The 18,912-nt window shown below is 38.0% G+C and overlaps 1 protein-coding gene across 4 annotated transcripts in view; it reads right to left on the reverse strand.

The window, feature by feature from the left end:
- The window catches only part of PPP2R3A (protein phosphatase 2 regulatory subunit B''alpha), a 221,742-nt gene that overhangs the window by 148,992 nt on the left and 53,838 nt on the right, over positions 1-18,912 (reverse strand). For all 4 annotated transcript variants that reach the window (XM_004278937.4, XM_033404081.2, XM_033404082.2 and 1 more), the window contains one exon: positions 15,052-17,514. In XM_004278937.4, coding sequence (XP_004278985.1) covers positions 15,052-17,046 — 1,995 coding nt within the window. In that variant the 5' untranslated portion in view covers positions 17,047-17,514. The remainder of the gene's footprint in view (positions 1-15,051; positions 17,515-18,912) is intronic.

Below are 18,912 nucleotides of genomic sequence, written 5' to 3' on the forward strand. Positions count from 1 at the left end.
GGGAGTGCAGAGAGTCCCAGGCAGGATAAACCCAAGGAGACACATGCCAAGACACACAGTAATCAAACTGACAATTAAAGACAAAGAAAAATTATTAAAAGCAACAAGGGAAAAATAACATACAAGGGAACTCCCAGAAGGTTAACAGCTGATTTCTCTACAAGCCAGAAGGGAGTGGCACGATGTATTTAAAGAGATGAAAGGGAAGAACCTACAACCAAGATACTCTGCCCTGCAAGGATCTCATTCAGATTTAATGGAGAAATCAAAAGCTTTAGACAAGCAAAAGCTAAGAGAATTCAGCACCACCAAACCAGCTCTACAACAAATGCTAAAGGAATTTCTCTAAGTGGGAAACACAAGAGAAGAAAAGGACCTACAAAAACAAACCCATTAACAATTAAGAAAATGGTAATAGGTACATACATATCGATAATTCTCTTAAACGGGAATGGATTAAATGCTCTGACCAAAAGACACAGGCTCGCTGAATGGATACAAAAACAAGATCCATATATATGCTGTCTACAAGAGACCCACTTCAGACCTAGGGACACAAACAGACTGAAAGTGAGGGGATGGAAAAAGATATGCCATGCAAACGGAAATCAAAAGAAAGCTGGAGTAGCAATACTCATATCAGATAAAATAGACTTTAAAATAATGTTACAAAAGACAAGGAAGGACACTACATAATCATCAAGGGATCAATCCAAGAAAAAGATATAACAATTATAAATATATATGCACCCAACAAAGGAGCACCTCGATACATAAGGCAATTGCTAACAGCTATAAAAGAGAAAATTGACAGTAACACAATAATAGTGGGGGACTTTAACACCTCACTTACACCAATGGAGAGATCATCCAAACAGAAAACTAATAAGGAAACACAAGCTTTAAATGACAAAGTAAACCAGATAGATTTAATTGATATTTATAGGACATTCGATCCAAAACAGCATATTACACTTTCTTCTCAAGTGCACGCGGAACATTCTCCAGGATAGATCACATCTTGGGTCACAAATCAAGCCACAGTAAATTTAAGAAAATTGAAATCATATCAAGTATCTTTTCTGACTATGACGCTATGTGATTAGAAATCGGTTACAGGGAAAAAAACATAAAAAAACACAAACACATGGAGGCTAAACAATACACTACTAAATAACCAAGAGATCACTGAAGAAATCGAAGAGGAAATCAAAAAATACTTAGAGACAAATGACAATGAAAACACGACAATCCAAAACCTATGGGATGCAGCAAAAGCAGTTCTAAGAGGGAAATTTATAGCAATACAATCTAGCTCAAGAAACAAGAAAAATCTCAAATAAACAATGTAACATCACACCTAAAGGAACTAGAGAAAGAAGAACAAACAAAACCCAAAGTTATCAGAAGGAAAGAAATCATAAAGATCAGAGCAAAAATAAATGAAATAGAAACAAAGAAAACAATAGCAAAGATCAATAAAACTAAAAGCTGGGGAGGGAGGGAGACGCAAAAGGGAAGAGATATGGGAACATATGTATATGTATAACTGATTCACTTTGTTATAAAGCAGAAACTAATACTCGATTGTAAAGCAATTATGCTCCAATAAAGATGTAAAAATAAATAAAACTAAAAGCTGGTTCTTTGAGAAGATAAACAAAATTGAGAAGCCATTAGCCAGACTCATCAAGAGGGAGAGAACTCAAATCAAGAAAATCAGAAATGAAAAAGGAGAAGTTACAACAGACACCGCAGAAATACAAAGCATCAGAGACTACTACAAGCAACTCTATGCTAATAAAATGGACAACCTGGACAAAATGGACAAATTCTTAGAAATGTATATAACCTTCCAAGACTGAACCAGGAAGAAATAGAAAATAGGAACCAACCAATCACAAGTAATGAAATTGAAACTGTGATTAAAACTCTTCCAACAAACAAATGTCCAGGACCAGATGGCTTCACAGGTGAATTCTATCAACCATCTAGAGAACAGCTAACACCCATCCTTTTCAAACTCTACCAAAAAATTGCAGAGGAAGGAACACTCCCAAACTCATTCTACAAGGCCACCATCACCCTGATACCAAAACCAAAGATACTACAAAAAAAGAAAACTACAGTCCAATATCACTGATGAATATAGATGCAAAAATCCTCAACAAAATACTCACAAACAGAATCCAACAATGCATTATAAGGATCATACACCATGATCAAGTGGGATTTACCCCAAGGATGCAAGGATTCTTCAATATCCTCAAAATCAATGTGATACACCATATTAACAAATTGAAGAAGAAAAACCATAAGACCATCTCAATAGATGCAGAAAAAGCTTTTGACAAAATTCAACACCCATTTATGATAAAAACTCTCCAGAAAGTGGGTACACAGGGAACCTACCTCAACATAATAAAGGCCATATACGACAAACCCACAGCAAACATCATTCTCAATGGTGAAAAACTGAAAGCATTTCTTCTAAAATCAGGAACAAGACAAGAATATCCACTCTCGCCACTATTCTTCAACATAGTTTTGCAAGTCCTAGCCACGGCAATCAGAGAAGAAAAAGAAATAAAAGGAATACAAATTGGAAAAGAAGAAGTAAAACTGTCACTGTTTGCAGATGATACGATACTATACATAGAGAAGCCTAAAGATGCTACCAGAAAACTACTAGAGCTAATCAATGAAATTTGGTAAAGTTGCAGGATGCAAAATTAATGCATAGAAATCTCTTGCTTTCCTATACACTAATCATGAAAAATCTGAAAGAGAAATCAAGGAAACACTCCCACTTACCATTGCAACAAAAAGAATAAAATACCTAGGGAGACAAAAGACCTGTATGCAGAAAACTATAAGACACTGATCCAAGAAATTAAAGATGATAAAAACAGATGGAGAGATATACCATGTTCTTGGATTGGAAAAATCAATATTGTGAAATGACTATACTATCCAAAGCCATCTACAGATTCAATGCAATCCCTATCAAATTACCAATGTCATTTTTTACAGAACTAGAACAAAAAAATCTTAAAATTTGTATGGAGACACAAAAGATCCCGAATAGCCAAAGCAGTCTCGAGGGAAAAAAATGCACCTGGAGGAATCAGACTCCCTGACTTCAGACTATACTACAAAGCTACAGTAATCAAGACAGTATGGTACTGGCACAAAAACAGAAATATAGATCAATGGAACAGGATAGAAAGCCCAGAGATAAACCCACGCACCTGTGGTCTACTAATCTATGACAAAGAAGGCAAGGATATACTATGGAGAAAAGACAGTCTCTTCTATAAGTGGTGCTGGGAAAACTGGAAAGCTACGTTAAGAGAATGAAATTAGAACACTCCCTAACACCATAGGAAAAGAAAAAAAAAAAGTCACGTACCACAATGTTCACTGCAGCTCTATTTACAATAGCCCGGACATGGAAGCAACCTAGGTGTCCATCAACAGATGAATGGATAAAGATGATGTGCCACATATATGGAATACTACAATGGAATACTACTCAGCCATATAAAGAAACGAAATTGAGTTATTTGTAGTGAGGTGGATGGACCTAGAGTCTGTCATACAGAGTGAAGTAAGTCAGAAAGAGAAAAACAAATACTGTATGCTGACACATACATATGGAATCTGAATCTAAAAAAAAAAAAAGGTTATGAAGAACCTAGGGGCAGGACAGGAATAAAGACACAGACATAGAGAATGGACTTGAGGACACGGGGAGGGGGAAGGGTAAGCTGGGACGAAGTGAGAGAGTGGCATGGACATATATACACTACCAAATGTAAAATAGATAGCTAGTGGTAAGCAGCCACATAGCATAGCTCAGTGCTTTGTGACCACCTAGAGGGGTGGATAGGGAGGGTGGGAGGGAGACGCAAGAGGGAGGAGATATGAGGATGTATGTATAGCTGATTCACTTTGTTATAAAGCAGAAACTAACACACCATTGTAAAGCAATTATACTCCAATAAAGATGTAAAAAAAAAAAAAAAAAAAAAAGAGAAGGCTAGAATTGATGGTCAAGGACCCTAGGGCTGAGCATTATGTTGCAAATATAACAGCTGATGGAGCTGTGTCTCTTGGATGTCAAAGTGCCTTTTGGAAGCCTGGTTTTATAAAGAGGGCAGAATTGTTGTATGTTTATCTGCTGACAGAATGATCAAAGGGAAAAAACTGATGACTTCAGGGGAGAAAAGGGTCAATCACTGGAGGAGTGTCCCTGGGTTGATGGGAAAGGAGGGGATCTAGAGCACAAGTATAGAGGATGGTCTTAGAAAGGTGCCCGGACTGTATATGCACAGCAACAGAAGGGAAGGGAAAGTATATAGGTACTGATATGGCTAGGTGGGTGGCTACAGGTCTCCTCGTATTGCTTCAGTTTTCTCAGTAAAACAGGAACCAAAGTAACTCGCTGAGGGCAAGGATGGAAGAGGAGATGTTAGAGGACAGAGAAGAAACTACGAAAGAGTCATTTGCAGAGCGGGAAAGTGAGGGAGTAGGGAAATGTAGTAGGACTGCCAGAGTGCTAAAGGCACACTGTATGTTGGCAGTCATAAATTTAACACAAGACCACTCAGTATGGTTGTGTGATATTCTCCAGCCAAGGTCAGCTGCACAAATAAAAGCCCAGAGTAGACAGAAACACATTTAACATGAGTTGGAGTTTTCCCAGATGAGTACCACAAAATGAAGGCAAGGCATGGAAACAGAGTACATTCAGAGAGTGATTTTAATGATGAACTATGACAGTGGTTCTCAAACAAGATCATGTATGAGAATCACCTAAAGGGCTTGTTAAAGCACTGGTTGCTGGGCCTCAACCTCAGAGTTTTAATTTAGTAGGCCTGGGCCGGGGCCTGAGGATATGCATTTCTATCCAGCTTCCCAGGTGATGCTAAGGCTGTTAATTGGGAACCATACTTTTTTTTTTTTTTTTTTTTTTTTGCGGTACGCGGGCCTCTCACCGCTGTGGCCTCTCCCCTTGCGGAGCGCAGGCTCCGGACGCGCAGGCCCAGCGGCCACGGCTCACGGGCCCAGCCGCTCTGCGGCACGCGGGATCCTCCCGGACCGGGGCACGAACCCATGTCCCCTGCGCCAGCAGGCGGACTCCCAACCACTGAGCCACCAGGGAAGCCCGGGAACCATACTTTTAAAGCCACTGACATAAACAAAGGACCAGAGAATGAGTAGCTAAAGAAGGGCAGAGGACAAGCTCACTGGAGGAGAGATCAAAGAACTGAGAAGCCCATGTACTGAATGCCTCATCTACTGAAAACTCACAAGAATGTTAGCAAGTAGTATTGGAAAGTACAGCCAGGAGTTAAAATCTTCAAGAAATAAGGGAAGGGACCTGGGGGTGGTAGATGACTAAAATCAAGGAGGGGTAGTGGGTGGCAAGTCTGATGACATTAGCTCAAAGTTGGGGGAGGGTAGTTTCAGAGAGGTGGGAAAAAGAATAGCCTGGAAGCTGCAATGAAACATAAGAACATTTACTGCTCCCTCTAGATCCAGTGAGACAGGGGGTGGAGTGGGAAAGAAAAGTGCCATCATTTCACATGGCTATAGTACTCTTAGGGAGAAATAGGTTTCAGTTAGAACAAGAAGGTAAAGGGAATGTTTAGAAAAGAGTTTGATGACCTAGGACGTTTTGCCAGTGGATGATCAAGAGGGCATGGTGAAAGGATTTCAGGGCTGGGCTCAGAAAAGGGGATGTACAAGAGTAGGGTGAGGAGGAAAGTGATGATCTGGATTCCTAGACTTCCCTGGTGACTAATGTAAACAGGGATGAAGGGCATATCAGATTAGTCCTGATGGTCTTAAGGCAGAAATGGTGAGGGGAACCGAGGACTGCTTACCAGGAGCAATCTGAGCTCTGGGAGCTCCTTTTTGCTCCTGTTCTGGAGGCTGTAGGGGGGGCTATACTTAGCAGAAGTACCTGGATATCTGGGTCTCGCATTTTACTTCTAGAGGAACATGCATAATTGGGAGTATATTTACCCCCCCCCATTTTTTTGTGTACACACAGACATATCAATAACAAAAAGGGATCACATTCGTACATCTGTTTTGCAATTTATATTTTTATCTATTTATCTTGACCATTTTTCTACATTAGTACATACATATCTATCATATTCTTTTGAATACAGGTGGGGACATATCTGAGATAAGTGATGTTGATTAATTAGAACGGATGGAGGTGCAAAAGGACCTGATCTCAGAAGACATTAAAGGTGGAGGGGGAGCACTGGTTGAACTCATTCTGCAAATTTATATTTGCCCCTGGCCAGATCCCTTTTTACTTTTATTAATCTACATGGTGGTTAATGAAGTAGAAGGGAGAATGGTTTCCTATTTGAGTGTTTTGATTTCTAGTCAAACATTCCCAGCACTGAACTCAAGAAACCATCAGCACCTATAAAGCTGGGGGAGAAGAAACATTTTCCCTCAATGACATGGCTGGTTCATCTTAATGAAGGCATGGATATAAACCTAGAAAGTAAAAAGAGAAATGCTCCAGAAGAAACTTTTAATAAGGTTCCAAAAGTGTGCTTTGATACAATTTTATTTATTTACATAATTATTCTGCATTTAAATATATATATGAAATTATAGAATATAATATCTAAACTTTGAAAAAACCCGTAATGTTAGATCATTAACCTAGGAAGGCCCATTATTGCCCCTGGAATGGTATCTCAGACACATATTCCTGATCAGGGTCAGAAAAAACAAAGTGAGTGCTAGTAATAAGTGTAAATCCTTCCCACCTTAAAAGATTACTCTGACCCTCTTGGGCATCCAAAAACAAACAAACAAAAACAAACAACTGTACTGAAATTAAGTGTCCAGAAAAGTTCTTTTCCAACCTAAATCCATGGGGATGAAGATGGGACTTCTAAGAATGGGGAAAAGGAATTTTCAGGATTTAAACAAACAGCTTGTATACGGAGGTATTACACTAGGGCTTGAGGGTGCAATGGTTAATAAGGGAGCACCCTCTCCTCAAAATGCCTACAGTCTATAATCAAGAAATTTCCATCCTGCGATAAGGTAAAATGATCTACACTTTTAATGGGGTTCTCCCCTCTTGCCAGGGAAGGTGATGGGATTTTCCCCAGAACACCATAGGTTTTTAGGTGTTAAAAGCTAGAGGAATTAAGAGGCCAGAGGTCTGGGTGAGATATTTGAGTCTTGCTGAGGCACCACCCTCAAGTCCTAGAAGGGAACCTTATGTCAGGTCCTTTTGCATGCACCCTTGAGAAGCCAAGGGCCGGGAAAGAGATGGCCTTCAGGCAAGAGGGCAGAGTTTCCATTTGAGAAGGGGGCAAAGCAGACAAGCAAAAATCCCTTCACCTGATTATTCATTCACTGTTTTGTTTATTCATTCAATAAATACTTATTTAACACTACCATTTGCTAAATAAAGGCCAATAGAGGATAGTGGCTCAGGCAAAGAAACTTGAGAGGAATTCATAAATCTCTCTGCATGTGCTTACATTTTTAATAGGGGTATGTTTGGGAGCCGGAGATTACAATTTTGGAGTCTGAAGTGGTAAAAGAGAAGATAAGGTACGAATTAGGTTGTGAGATAGAATGTCTGCTTAAAGTCTGACTTAAAAACTGCAGAAAAATGATGGGAGATGGGTCCCACCCATTTAACCCTTTACTTTATTAGTGTGAATTCTACTAACTTGGAATTTGAAATAATATAAGCACAGCGGCCTGATATTTCCCTTTATACTCTCTTGGAAGGGGAGTTCTGTTAAGACCATTTCGTTTGCCCTTGATCATCAAGATTAGACTACCAGAGAGCCTGGGTTTGAGAGAAACAATGGATTTACGATCTATCCATCTAGCCTCCCTTACTGGATTCTCCTAGGACCAAAGGCTTATATTTGTAAGATAGATGGAGAAGATTAAGGTACATTTTGATGTCTTGGAACAGTATGGAAATGGTCTAAGCCAATGTGAGAAATAAACCTCTACCCTTAGTATCATTAACACTGTAATAACACCAACATTTAGGACCTTAAGTAAATTAATTGGATAAGAGTAGGGTATCCACATCCAAATGCTATTTCCTCCAGAGAAACTTCCTTGAATTCCACAAGCTGGGATCTCTCTCTCCATCCTCTGAACTCTGTAGCACTTCACTTATCTCTTTCATGGAATCCATTCTTTCTACTTTGCATCACAGTAAATAGCTCATCTCTCCTACTAGACTGTGAGCTCCACAAAGCTTATGATGTCTGATTTATCTTTATCCCCAACTGTGTGCTGTACACAGTACATGTTAAGCTATTTAGAAACTATCTTTTTAAAAGCATTTTAAAGCATTTTAGCAACCTCCGTTTTGCATACCAATAATGTATTAACTATGTTGAAATAAACTTCTAGGCTCAAGATGGAGCTGCTTCTGCCATGTCATCAAACCAAAACTTGGATAACTTATGTGTCCCTGTAAATGGTCCACTTGACCAAAAATGTTGTATATTCAGTCAGCTAATCCCCAAATGCCAAGCCAACTGTGGGCCTTCTCACCCCAAACAAGGTTGACTATGGGGCCCCAGCCAATCAGATATTTGCCTCTTCCTTTTTCTTCATTTTTTATCCTATAAAAGCTTCCTGCCTTCCACTCCATTTTGCCACTCTCCAAAAGGAGATTCTACTTCATGAAGTGTTAAATAAAGCCTGTTTGATCACCTAAATTGTCTTCTTTAATCAATTTTTAACAACTATGAATGATCTTTACCACATTATTAAGATAGATCCAGCTAAAGTTCACACCTGGCAATACTCTGATAATAGTTTTACTCTTTAATCTTGAAATTAATAGTTTTTTTAAAAAAATTAAACATTAAAATTTTAATTTGTACTTTCTAGTAATTCAGACAGGTTTCCCCCTCAATTAGTGAAATTTGTAAGGTTTCACTAGACTTAAATATTATAGTATAGCTTAAAAAAAAATCTTCCTCTTTCATTGAAGAATTCTTCCCCTTGCCCTCCACTCTTTCCATTGAGACAAGCAGTAATGGAAATTTTCCCCGGCTTTGTTTTTACTAAAATTAAGTAAAAGTAAATAATTTTCAGGGGAGGCTAGGGTTTATTATTTTAACCTGTGAATAATAGCCAACAGGTTATTGCCCCATAAGGCTAAAAACAGACCAGAAACAACTGTAATACCATCTGCTGGAGGTAATAAAACATGGAATTAAAATATCATTTATTACGTGAACTTCCAAAGCAGTACAATTTTTCTCAGTGTTTAAAAAAATTTTTAATGTCCCATGTCAAAACATGTCCTAAGTAATTCACCCATTTGTTATTATGAAACCCTTTGAAACCTCAGCCACACCTCCTTTCTCTCCTCTACAAGCTGTTCTTTTTATTTTTAAATTGAAGTATAGTTGATTTACAATATTATATTAGTTTCAGGTATACAACATAGTGATTTGTATTTTTATAGATTATACTCCACTTAGTTATTATAAAATATTGGCTACATTCCCGATGCTGTACAATATATCCTTGTAGCTTCTTTATTTTCTCCTTAGTAGTTTGTACCTCTTAACCCCCTTCCCCTATCTTGCTCTATCTCCCACCCCTCCACCCACTGGTAACCACTAGTTTGTTCTCTATATCTGTGAGTCTGTTTCATTATATTCATTCATTTGCTTTAATTTTTTAGATTCTACATATAAGTGAAAACATACTGTTCTCTTCTGTTTAACTCATTTCAGACCCATCTGAATAACATCTCAGCTATTCTAGGACCTACAGGATTGTTTCCTGTCACTTAGAGTCTTTGTGAAAAATGTATGTACACAGGCAAACACTCATTTGTTGACCAATGATATAGATAACTTGACACAGTGAGAGACTTCATGACCAAAGAAAGGAAAAAAGAACAGGCAATAAGACAGGGGATGAAAATGAATCTGTTTTGCCACATAGCACAGGGAGTTCAGCTCGGTGCTTTGTGACCACCTAGAGGGGTGGGATAGGGAAGGTGGGAGGGAGATGCAAGAGAGAGGGGATATGTGGATATATGTGTATGTATAGCTGATTCACTTTTTTATGCAGAAGAAACGAACACAACATTGTAAAGCAATTATATTCCAATAAAGACGTTAAAAAAAAAAGGAATCTATCTTAAGTGGAAAAGTCAGAGATAGGTAGTGGCTGGAGAGGAAAGGGGAGAAAGCTGTGTAGATCAGAACCCATGATGAAGGATTCTGAAACTCTGGGCTTACTTACTTTTCTGTTTCTACTGGTACACTGTTTTACTGCCATCCATCATTGGTAGTTTTTGCTATTGATATTTAATGATGTTTCCAAGATTTCCAATGTCTTTAACAAAATATCACACTGAACCTTATCAAAAGTCTGTTTTGCTGATCTACTATGAAATAATATCTAGACTAAGAATTAGCAAACATTTTCTGTAAACGAGCAGATTGTAAATATATTAGGCTTTAAGGTCTCTGTTGTAACTACTCAGCTTAGTAGGCAGAGCACAAGAGCAGTCATAGACCATATGTAAGTGAAGGACTGTAGCTGTGTTCCAATAAAACTATTTACAAACACAGGTGGCAGGTCCCATTTGGTCCATGGGCCACAGGTTGCTGACCCCTGATTTAGACCAATATCCTCTTTATCAATCTCTCAACATCCTCCTAGTATTTTCTATTTGACTCCCTCTCCCAATATAGGTTTGAATAGTATTTCTGGACAACAAATACTGTTCCTTGTGAGAAATTATTTTGAAATACATATGTATTAAAATATTAATTATATATAATATTGTCAAGTCAATCTTTCTTCTCAGGGATAATCATCAATGTCATATAAAAGCAATTCCTACATGCCCCTTACGTAAGTCTTTTACTTGAAATGTTTTGAACAACTGGAAAATTTCTGACTGTCCAAAATGTTGAAAAAATAAAAGCCTTAATTTATTATTCTTTAAAAAATTATTATTCTTAAAAAACTGTACTTGTGGGACTCCTCTGCTTTAAAGTCTTCTTTAGCTCCTCACTCCCCTAGAACAAATTCTTTTTTAAAAAATTGAAGTATAGTTGCTGTACAATATTATGTAAGTTACAGGTGTATGATATAGTAATTCACAATTTTTAAAGGTTATACTCCATTTATAGTTATTATAAAATATTGGCTATATTCCCCGTGTTGCACAATATATCCTTGTAGCTTATTTTATACCTAGGAGTTTATACCTCTTACTCCCCCAACCCTATATTGCCCCTCCCTGCTTCCCTCTCCCCACTGGCAACCACTAGTTCTCTAGAGGCTCAGCGGCCATGGCTCACAGGCCCAGCCGCTCCACGGCATGTGGGATCCTCCCGGACCGGGGCACGAACCCGCATCCCCTGCATCGGCAGGCGGACCCCCAACCACCGCGCCACCAGGGAGGCCCAGAGTCTGCTTCTTTTTTGTAGAACAAACTCTTTAGCATAGCATACAAGGAAGGTCATTCGTAAGCTGGCCCTAACCTACCTCTCTGATTTTATTTTCTGCTACTTTCTGTTCATTTTTTTTATACAAGAATAAAAACATGACCAACAATACTGTATAAAAACTTGCAGGATGGGACTTCCCTGGTGACACAGTGGTTAAGAATCCACCTGCCAATGCAGGGGACACAGGTTCGAGCCTGGTCCAGGAAGATCCCACATGCCACGAGCCAACTAATCCTGTGTGCCACAACTACTGAGCCCACGCTCCACAACAAGAGAAGCCACCACAATGAGAAGCCCGCGCACTGCAATGAAGAGTAGCCCCCGTTCACTGCAACTAGAGAAAGCCCGCGCGCAGCAACGAAGACCCAATGCAGCCAAAAATAAATAAATAAAATTTAAAAAACGTTTTTTAAAAAAAAGCTTGCAGGAGATAAATATTGACACTTCAGGAAGTGGTTACTTCTGGAAAGGGGAGAGAATACTGGGGAGGGGAGCCCTAGGGATTTCAACTATATCTGAGATGACCTTTTATTAAACGCTGATGATAATATTAATGAAAATATTAAGTAAAATAAAGATCTGAAACAAAGCTATGGCAAAACATTAAGATTTGACAAAGCTAAGTGGTGAGTAATAAGAATGCTTTTTCTACCATTCACAATACTTTTCTATTTGTTTAAAATAGGGGTTGAAAAACTACAGTCTGTGGGCCAAATCTGGCCCACTGCCCATTTTTTAAGACTTGGAGCTAAGAATGGTTTTATATTATTAAAAGGTTGTTTAAACAAACAAACAACAAAGAAGACTATGTGACAGAGAACTTGTGACCTGCAAAGCCTAAGATATTTACTATTTGGCCCTTTATAGAAAACGTTTGCCATCTCCTGATTTAAAATATTTCATAAGAAGAAAAGAAAGATAAAAAAAATGAAAAGGTAGGAGGCAAGGAAGAATGGTTTTGTTTTCTTGCATTAAGTACATTCCTGAATTAAAAATTTTATATTACCTGTTTCTTTAAATTAGCTTTTCATGAATTACTTTTTCAACTTTCATTAAGAAGAAATCTCAATATCTCAATAAAGAAATAAAAATTATAATGGTGATGGATGGTAATAAGACTTATTGTGGTGATTATTTCAGTGTATACAAATATCAAGTTGTTATGTTGTACACCTGAAACTAATATAATGTTATACGTCAATTATACCTCAATTAAAAAAAATTATGTACCTCTGGGGGGAAAAAAAGAAGAAATCTCATCAAATTTTATTCTATGATAATGGAACTTATTTAAAAGACCTATGGGAGAGTCTTTTAATATGATTTTGACTTCAGTCCATACTTGTCAAAAAACTGGGGAGCTCATTAGAGGCCATTGTGTCATTTTCAGGTAGCTGTACGTAGATTGGAGACCCACTTATGAGCTGTCAACCAGGGACACAGGAGAGATGCCGCACAGGACCTATTCTTGGCTTCAAGTTCACATTTTCTGCTTTCTGTAGCCCACCTCTCCTAGAAGAATTTTGTCTCCTTTTTTCACAGAAGATAATGGGGCAAGAGGGTTAAATAAAATTCAAAACACTATGTTACAGTAAGAGTTTCTGGCTAGAGTGGCTGTGAGACATTGGAATATGTCATCAGAGAAAGTAGACTCTTTTTTTTTTAATGGGGAAATAGTGAGAAAATACATCTAAATATCTTGGCAAGGCTCAGATCACAAATACTGTTAGATCTTCTGTTATTACCATTTTGAGGTTGCTATATAGGCATTTTCTTTTCTTTATAAAATATTAAGCATATCAGAATTGCTTATGTACATGAAAGGATTTTTTTCTTATTTTTATAATTAATTTCCATAGTTCCTCCCCCCAGCACTGACTCACATTAACTAAAGATATTACCATCTGTGAATCAATGAATGAGGAGGCTCACACAGAGACTTCACAGAAATCCTCAGTGAACACTTGAGGATCTTTAGACCTAAATTATTTAATAACCTTAAGTAGTTATTGTTTTAAACTTTAGTGTCACTAGTAACTAAAAACGTGCACAGGAGAACAACAGCCACAAAACAAATACGAGGTAAAATTTATTCTGACCACAATATGCATTTTTTCCTGTTCCAATGAAAACATTAATGCTAAAATAATAAGTAACTTGTTTTTTAACTTGGCCATATTTATGCCATCTCTAATATCCATTTGTTTTTTAAATTTACTACATTAAAGATATACAACATGGCATAAAATAATATGACAAAATACTTACGATCCATCACCAGATTATGAAATAGAACATTACTAATTTTACTGAGGCCCTGGACACCCTTCCTCAGTTCCATCTCTCTTCCTTCCTCTAGGGATTAATCATCGTTCTGAATACTGTATTTGATGTATCCATGTATTTATTCATACTTTTTGGACAAATGTAAATATCTCTAAATAATTCATATCATTATTTTACAACTTGCTTTGGCTTCATGTCTGAATTCATACATGTTGGCATGTATGGTATATTCATATGGTAGAGACAGTGCTCACCAAATATTTTATGTGCTCCCCTATGATTCTTAGACTTCAGGTTGGAATCACTGGATTGTGAGCAGATGGGAAGTGTGTCATGTGTGGGACAAGGCAGTTAAAAGCTCCATCCCTTTCTTCGCCTTCCTTGGTGAACTCACAGGCCACATATTCCAGATGGGGCAATGGGGCAGCTGTAGGAACATGGAGCATCTATCAGCCTGGGTCCCTGAGTGAGGTGGAGCAGAGCCTCTTACCAACTGCGTTGGACATGTAAAATGAACAAAAATAATCCTGTTGTGCTAAGACACACACACATACCTACAAGTGGGCAGATAACTCCCTTTATGGGATTATTCAAAAACAATGCTATCACTAGCAGGGTAGATTCAAAGCCTTTTGAAAATACTTCTACCCTATGACTGTAGATGGATATTTATTCCCACTTGCATGATGAAGGAAATCTCACATCCTCTAGTCTTTACCTTCTTTGAAGACCTACTGCACTAACAAAACTTTCAGAGACATGCTTACATGTTCACATACTGTTTCTGGTATGTTAGCTTTGTTTCCCCAACTAGATTTTAACTTCTACACTGGCTTGCACTCTACACAGCATTCAGTAATAAGTGGCCTACTGGTTGACTGAGGGTAAGAACTAATATTAAATGCCTACTTTGTGTAAGGCACCTTGCTTGTGCTTCACATAAGTTATCTTGATCGTTATTATTTCCATTATATAGATGAGAATATTAAGGCTAAGTAACTTTCCTTTGGTCACAGAGCTAGGAAGATGATAAAGGATGTGTGGAAGGCAACTAAAACTAGTCTGACTGACTCTAAAGATTTTGCTTTTTGGCTTTCCCCACTGAACTTAGTGAGACCGTGCCTAGTGCAGGGCAGGAGCTTTAGTAGAACATAAAATGAGTAACAAAAAAAGTTTTTGTTTATAAATTTTGCAAACATTAGAACATTTCTTTGGCGACATCTCAGAACTGAAGATTGTCGGGTCTTACCTTGATCACCTCTGGGGTCTGCTGAATCAAAACCACTGAGGTAGTGTCATTGGCTTTATCACCAACAGGACTTCTACAGACTGATAAACTGGCCTGCGAGGAAGTTGTCAAGGTTTCTTGTAGAATTTGCATCATCTCTTTTTCTTGTGATAGGTTCCCTCTGCCTGATTTGCATTCAACCAGTTCTTGAGCAAAGTCTTCAATGCTTTCTAGAATTCGCAGTAAGAGGGCTCGATCCTCTTCCTCTATTTTGTGTCCGTTGGTTTCAATAATCCTTGTTAGGCAGGAAGGTGAGACTTTTTCCGTGGGTGAAGAAACTTTAGATTCAGGCTCAAGATCTACAGGGAGGTGACCAGTCAACTGACTATGACTATTTAGAGAGACAGAGCTTTTACCTTTGGCAAGTGGCTCTCTTAGAGAGGTCTCCATTTTCTGTGAGAAAGATTCCAAATCCATTAACAATTTATCTATCTCTTCCTGACTGTTAGGATTCATAAAATCTCTGTGGTTTCCCTCTTCAACTTTAGGAACTTTTGATTTAAGATCTTCCTCAGGTAGATTAACAACTGGTTTCTCAAATATCTTACCAATTTCATTTTGCATTGAGGCAGGGCATTTTTTAAGATGAGTACCACGAACTGGTAATTCTGCTCTATCTTCATTTACTTTTAACAACTCCTGACTGGGTCCATTTTCTGTCCTCTGTCCTTTATCTAATGTTTTCTTTCCATCTGACTCTTCCTCAATATAAAGGGTTTCCATTAGATTACCAGAAGAAACATTTTCTAAAGCGTTCATGGTTAATGACTGTGATTGAAGCTGGACATTTTTTAGAGGTCTGGGATCACTTATCTCTAAATTACACAAGGAATTTGTAGAGCTGTTTGGAATGGATTTTACAGTGTCTGTTTTCCTAGAACTGTGCTTGTCATCTTGCAGTTCTATAGTTTGAAAGTGTCCAGAGTCAGGGGCTGAGAGCTGGACAACATCCTCATACTTAGGGGGCTGTTCAGTGCCAAATACTGGGGAGAAGGGAGTCAGTTGTAAACTAGGCATATTACTGACCAGTTCTGTTAAATCTATAGCCTCATTATTCCCAGACTGCATGAATTCAAATGGTAGCTTTTTCAGATAGGATGCTAACCTGGTCATTACATTCATATAGACAGTTTCAGAGCTAGAAATTGCATCATTACCATTTCCTTCACTGATGCTACTCCCTGACTTTTTCTTTATACATTGTTTTATGATGTCTGTGCATTTTTTCAAATCCTCAGAGCATTTTAGCAAGATGTCTAAGCACATCTTTATGTCTGTTCCAGAAGAAAAATTATCTATTTTATGTTTTTCCAAAATCTGAGTAACCAGGTCTTCTTCAGAGAAGTTGTGAAGAAGCAATGAAGTCAGGTTCGTATCGAGTGAGTTTCTATGGGATAAAGATTTTTCCTCGACTGAGGAACTCCGGAGTAAACCAAAGGATGGGGAGTTCCCATCATGGTTATAATGGCCACAGAGCAAGTCAAAATCAACTGACCTCCTGTTAAATGAGTCAGACTTAACTTTCCTTCCCTTTCTGTAAGCTGCGTGGTTAGAGTTTTTGAGTTTTTCAAGGGAAAATTCTTTTATTTTCCCACTGGCAAAACTGATTGCTTCTCCTGCAATGTCCTTTAAGTTACAGGTGTTCTGAAATGTAGATCCTTTCCTGACCCTGGGTATGCCTGTGAGGGCCTGATGGGGATAGTCACCTTCAGCTGAGGAAAACCCATTTTCATGGGGTAGAAACAGAGAGTCCAGATCTGCATCTCTGAACTGAGACACAGGGATGTGTAAGAGGTCTGCACAAACACTATGATGGACCACAATGCAGTCAACTCCATGGGTGAAGGTGTGGCAGGTTCCAGTGCAATAATGTACAGCTTGCTCAAAACGCCGGTCTATCACCACACTGCTGTAGTGGTTCACAGTACTAACCACAAGTCTGTAAGTTGCTGCCATAATATCAAATCCACTTAGTGGTGGGGCATGGAATTTTCTAGAACTTGTTTCAAGTAAATTCTCCTAAAAGACACTCAGCTGAAAATATATTTGATGACAATGTTCAGTGGTTTCTTGCAAATATAATGACCTTTCCCACAAAGGGAAATCATCAAAATTTGAGGTTTGGTAACTGTCAGGATACAGTAGCCGTTGCACATGTGTGCTCTTATTAACAAGTCTAATAATTTAATAACTGTGCCTTCTAGTTTAATTTAGTAATATCATGACACTATAGGATTATTTTTAGGAATAAATTTTAAGAAGATTAAAGAATATTCTCTTTTAGTTCTTCAGCAGTTCTATGATGCAGACATTTATGGTCATAAATTTACTGTCATGAATCTCAGTTGGTAGTATAGAAGTATTGTGATAACTGAGTCCTCCAAAGGTTTAAATGATCCATTTTTCTGTGAATGACAGGAAAACCTATAATGAAAAAAGAAAATAATTAAAAGGGAATATGATCTCTTAATACTGAGAGAACCTTTTATTTCCTCTCCCTTTGCATCCCATATGCAGTTAATCACCTCATTCTTTGCCACATCACTGATGGCTTATCTTTGATTCATGCCTTTGCTTCATACACTCCTTACTAACCTAGAGTAGTGATACCTCAACTCTGCCTTGTTACAACTGCCTCTCAATTGGTATTTCTTATCCTACCCTCCTTGCTATCTTACATGACACTAATTAGCCTGGATTTAGAGAGCTTTCACACCTCTCATAGTTCAAGAATTCACATTACTGATCTCTATCAGGCATCATGGCAGGCCTAGCTCCTTTGACTCATTTTCAACACTTTTAACATCTATTCGTCACCTATAGCCTTATTTTCTGCTACTGACCTGCATCAACATTTTGCTTCCATCAACCTAGTTTTCTTTTTTTTCCTTTTAATTTTTATTGGAGTATAGTTGCTTTACAATGTTGAGTTAGTTTCTACTGTACAGCAAGGTAAATCAGCTAGATGTATACATATATCCCATCTTTTTTGGATTTCCTTCCCATTTAGGTCACCACAGAGCACTGAGTAGAGTTCCCTGAGCTATATAGTAGGTTCTCATTAGTTATCTATTTTATACATAGTATCAATAGTGTATATACGTCAATCCCAATCTCCCAATTCATCCCACTCCCCTCCTTTCCCCCTTGGTATCTGTACATTGGTTCTCTATGTGTCTCTATTTCTGCTTTGCAAATAAGATCATTTATACCATTTTTCTAGATTCCACATATATGCGTTAATATACAATATTTGTTTTTCTCTTTCTGACTTACTTCACTCTATATGACAGTCTTTAGGTCCATCCATGTCTCTACAAATAACCCAATTTTGTTCCTTTTTATGGCTCAGTAATATTCCATTATATACATTTACCACATCTTCTTTATCCATTCCTCTGCTGATGGACGTTTAGGTTGCTTCCATGTCTTGGCTATTGTAAATAGTGCTGCAATAAACACTGGGGTGCATGTATTTTTTCAAATTATAGTTTTCTCTGGATATATGCCCAGGAGTGGGATTGTAGGATCATATGGTAGTTCTATTTTTAGTTTTTTAAGGAACCTCCATACTGTTTTCCATAGTGACTATACCAATCTACACTCCCACCAACCGTGCAAGTGGGTTCCCTTTTCTCCACAACCTCTCCAGCATTTATTGTTTGTAGAATTTTTGATGATGGCCATTCTGACTGGTGTGAGGTGACACCTCATTGCAGTTTTGATTTGCATTTATCTAATAATTAGTGATGTTGAGCATTTCATCTGTTGGCCATTTGTATGTCTTCTTTGGTGAAATGTCTGTTTAGTCTTGCACCCATT

The sequence above is a fragment of the Orcinus orca genome, chromosome 5 (assembly GCF_937001465.1).
Source record: "Orcinus orca chromosome 5, mOrcOrc1.1, whole genome shotgun sequence".
Lineage (NCBI taxonomy): Eukaryota > Metazoa > Chordata > Mammalia > Artiodactyla > Delphinidae > Orcinus > Orcinus orca.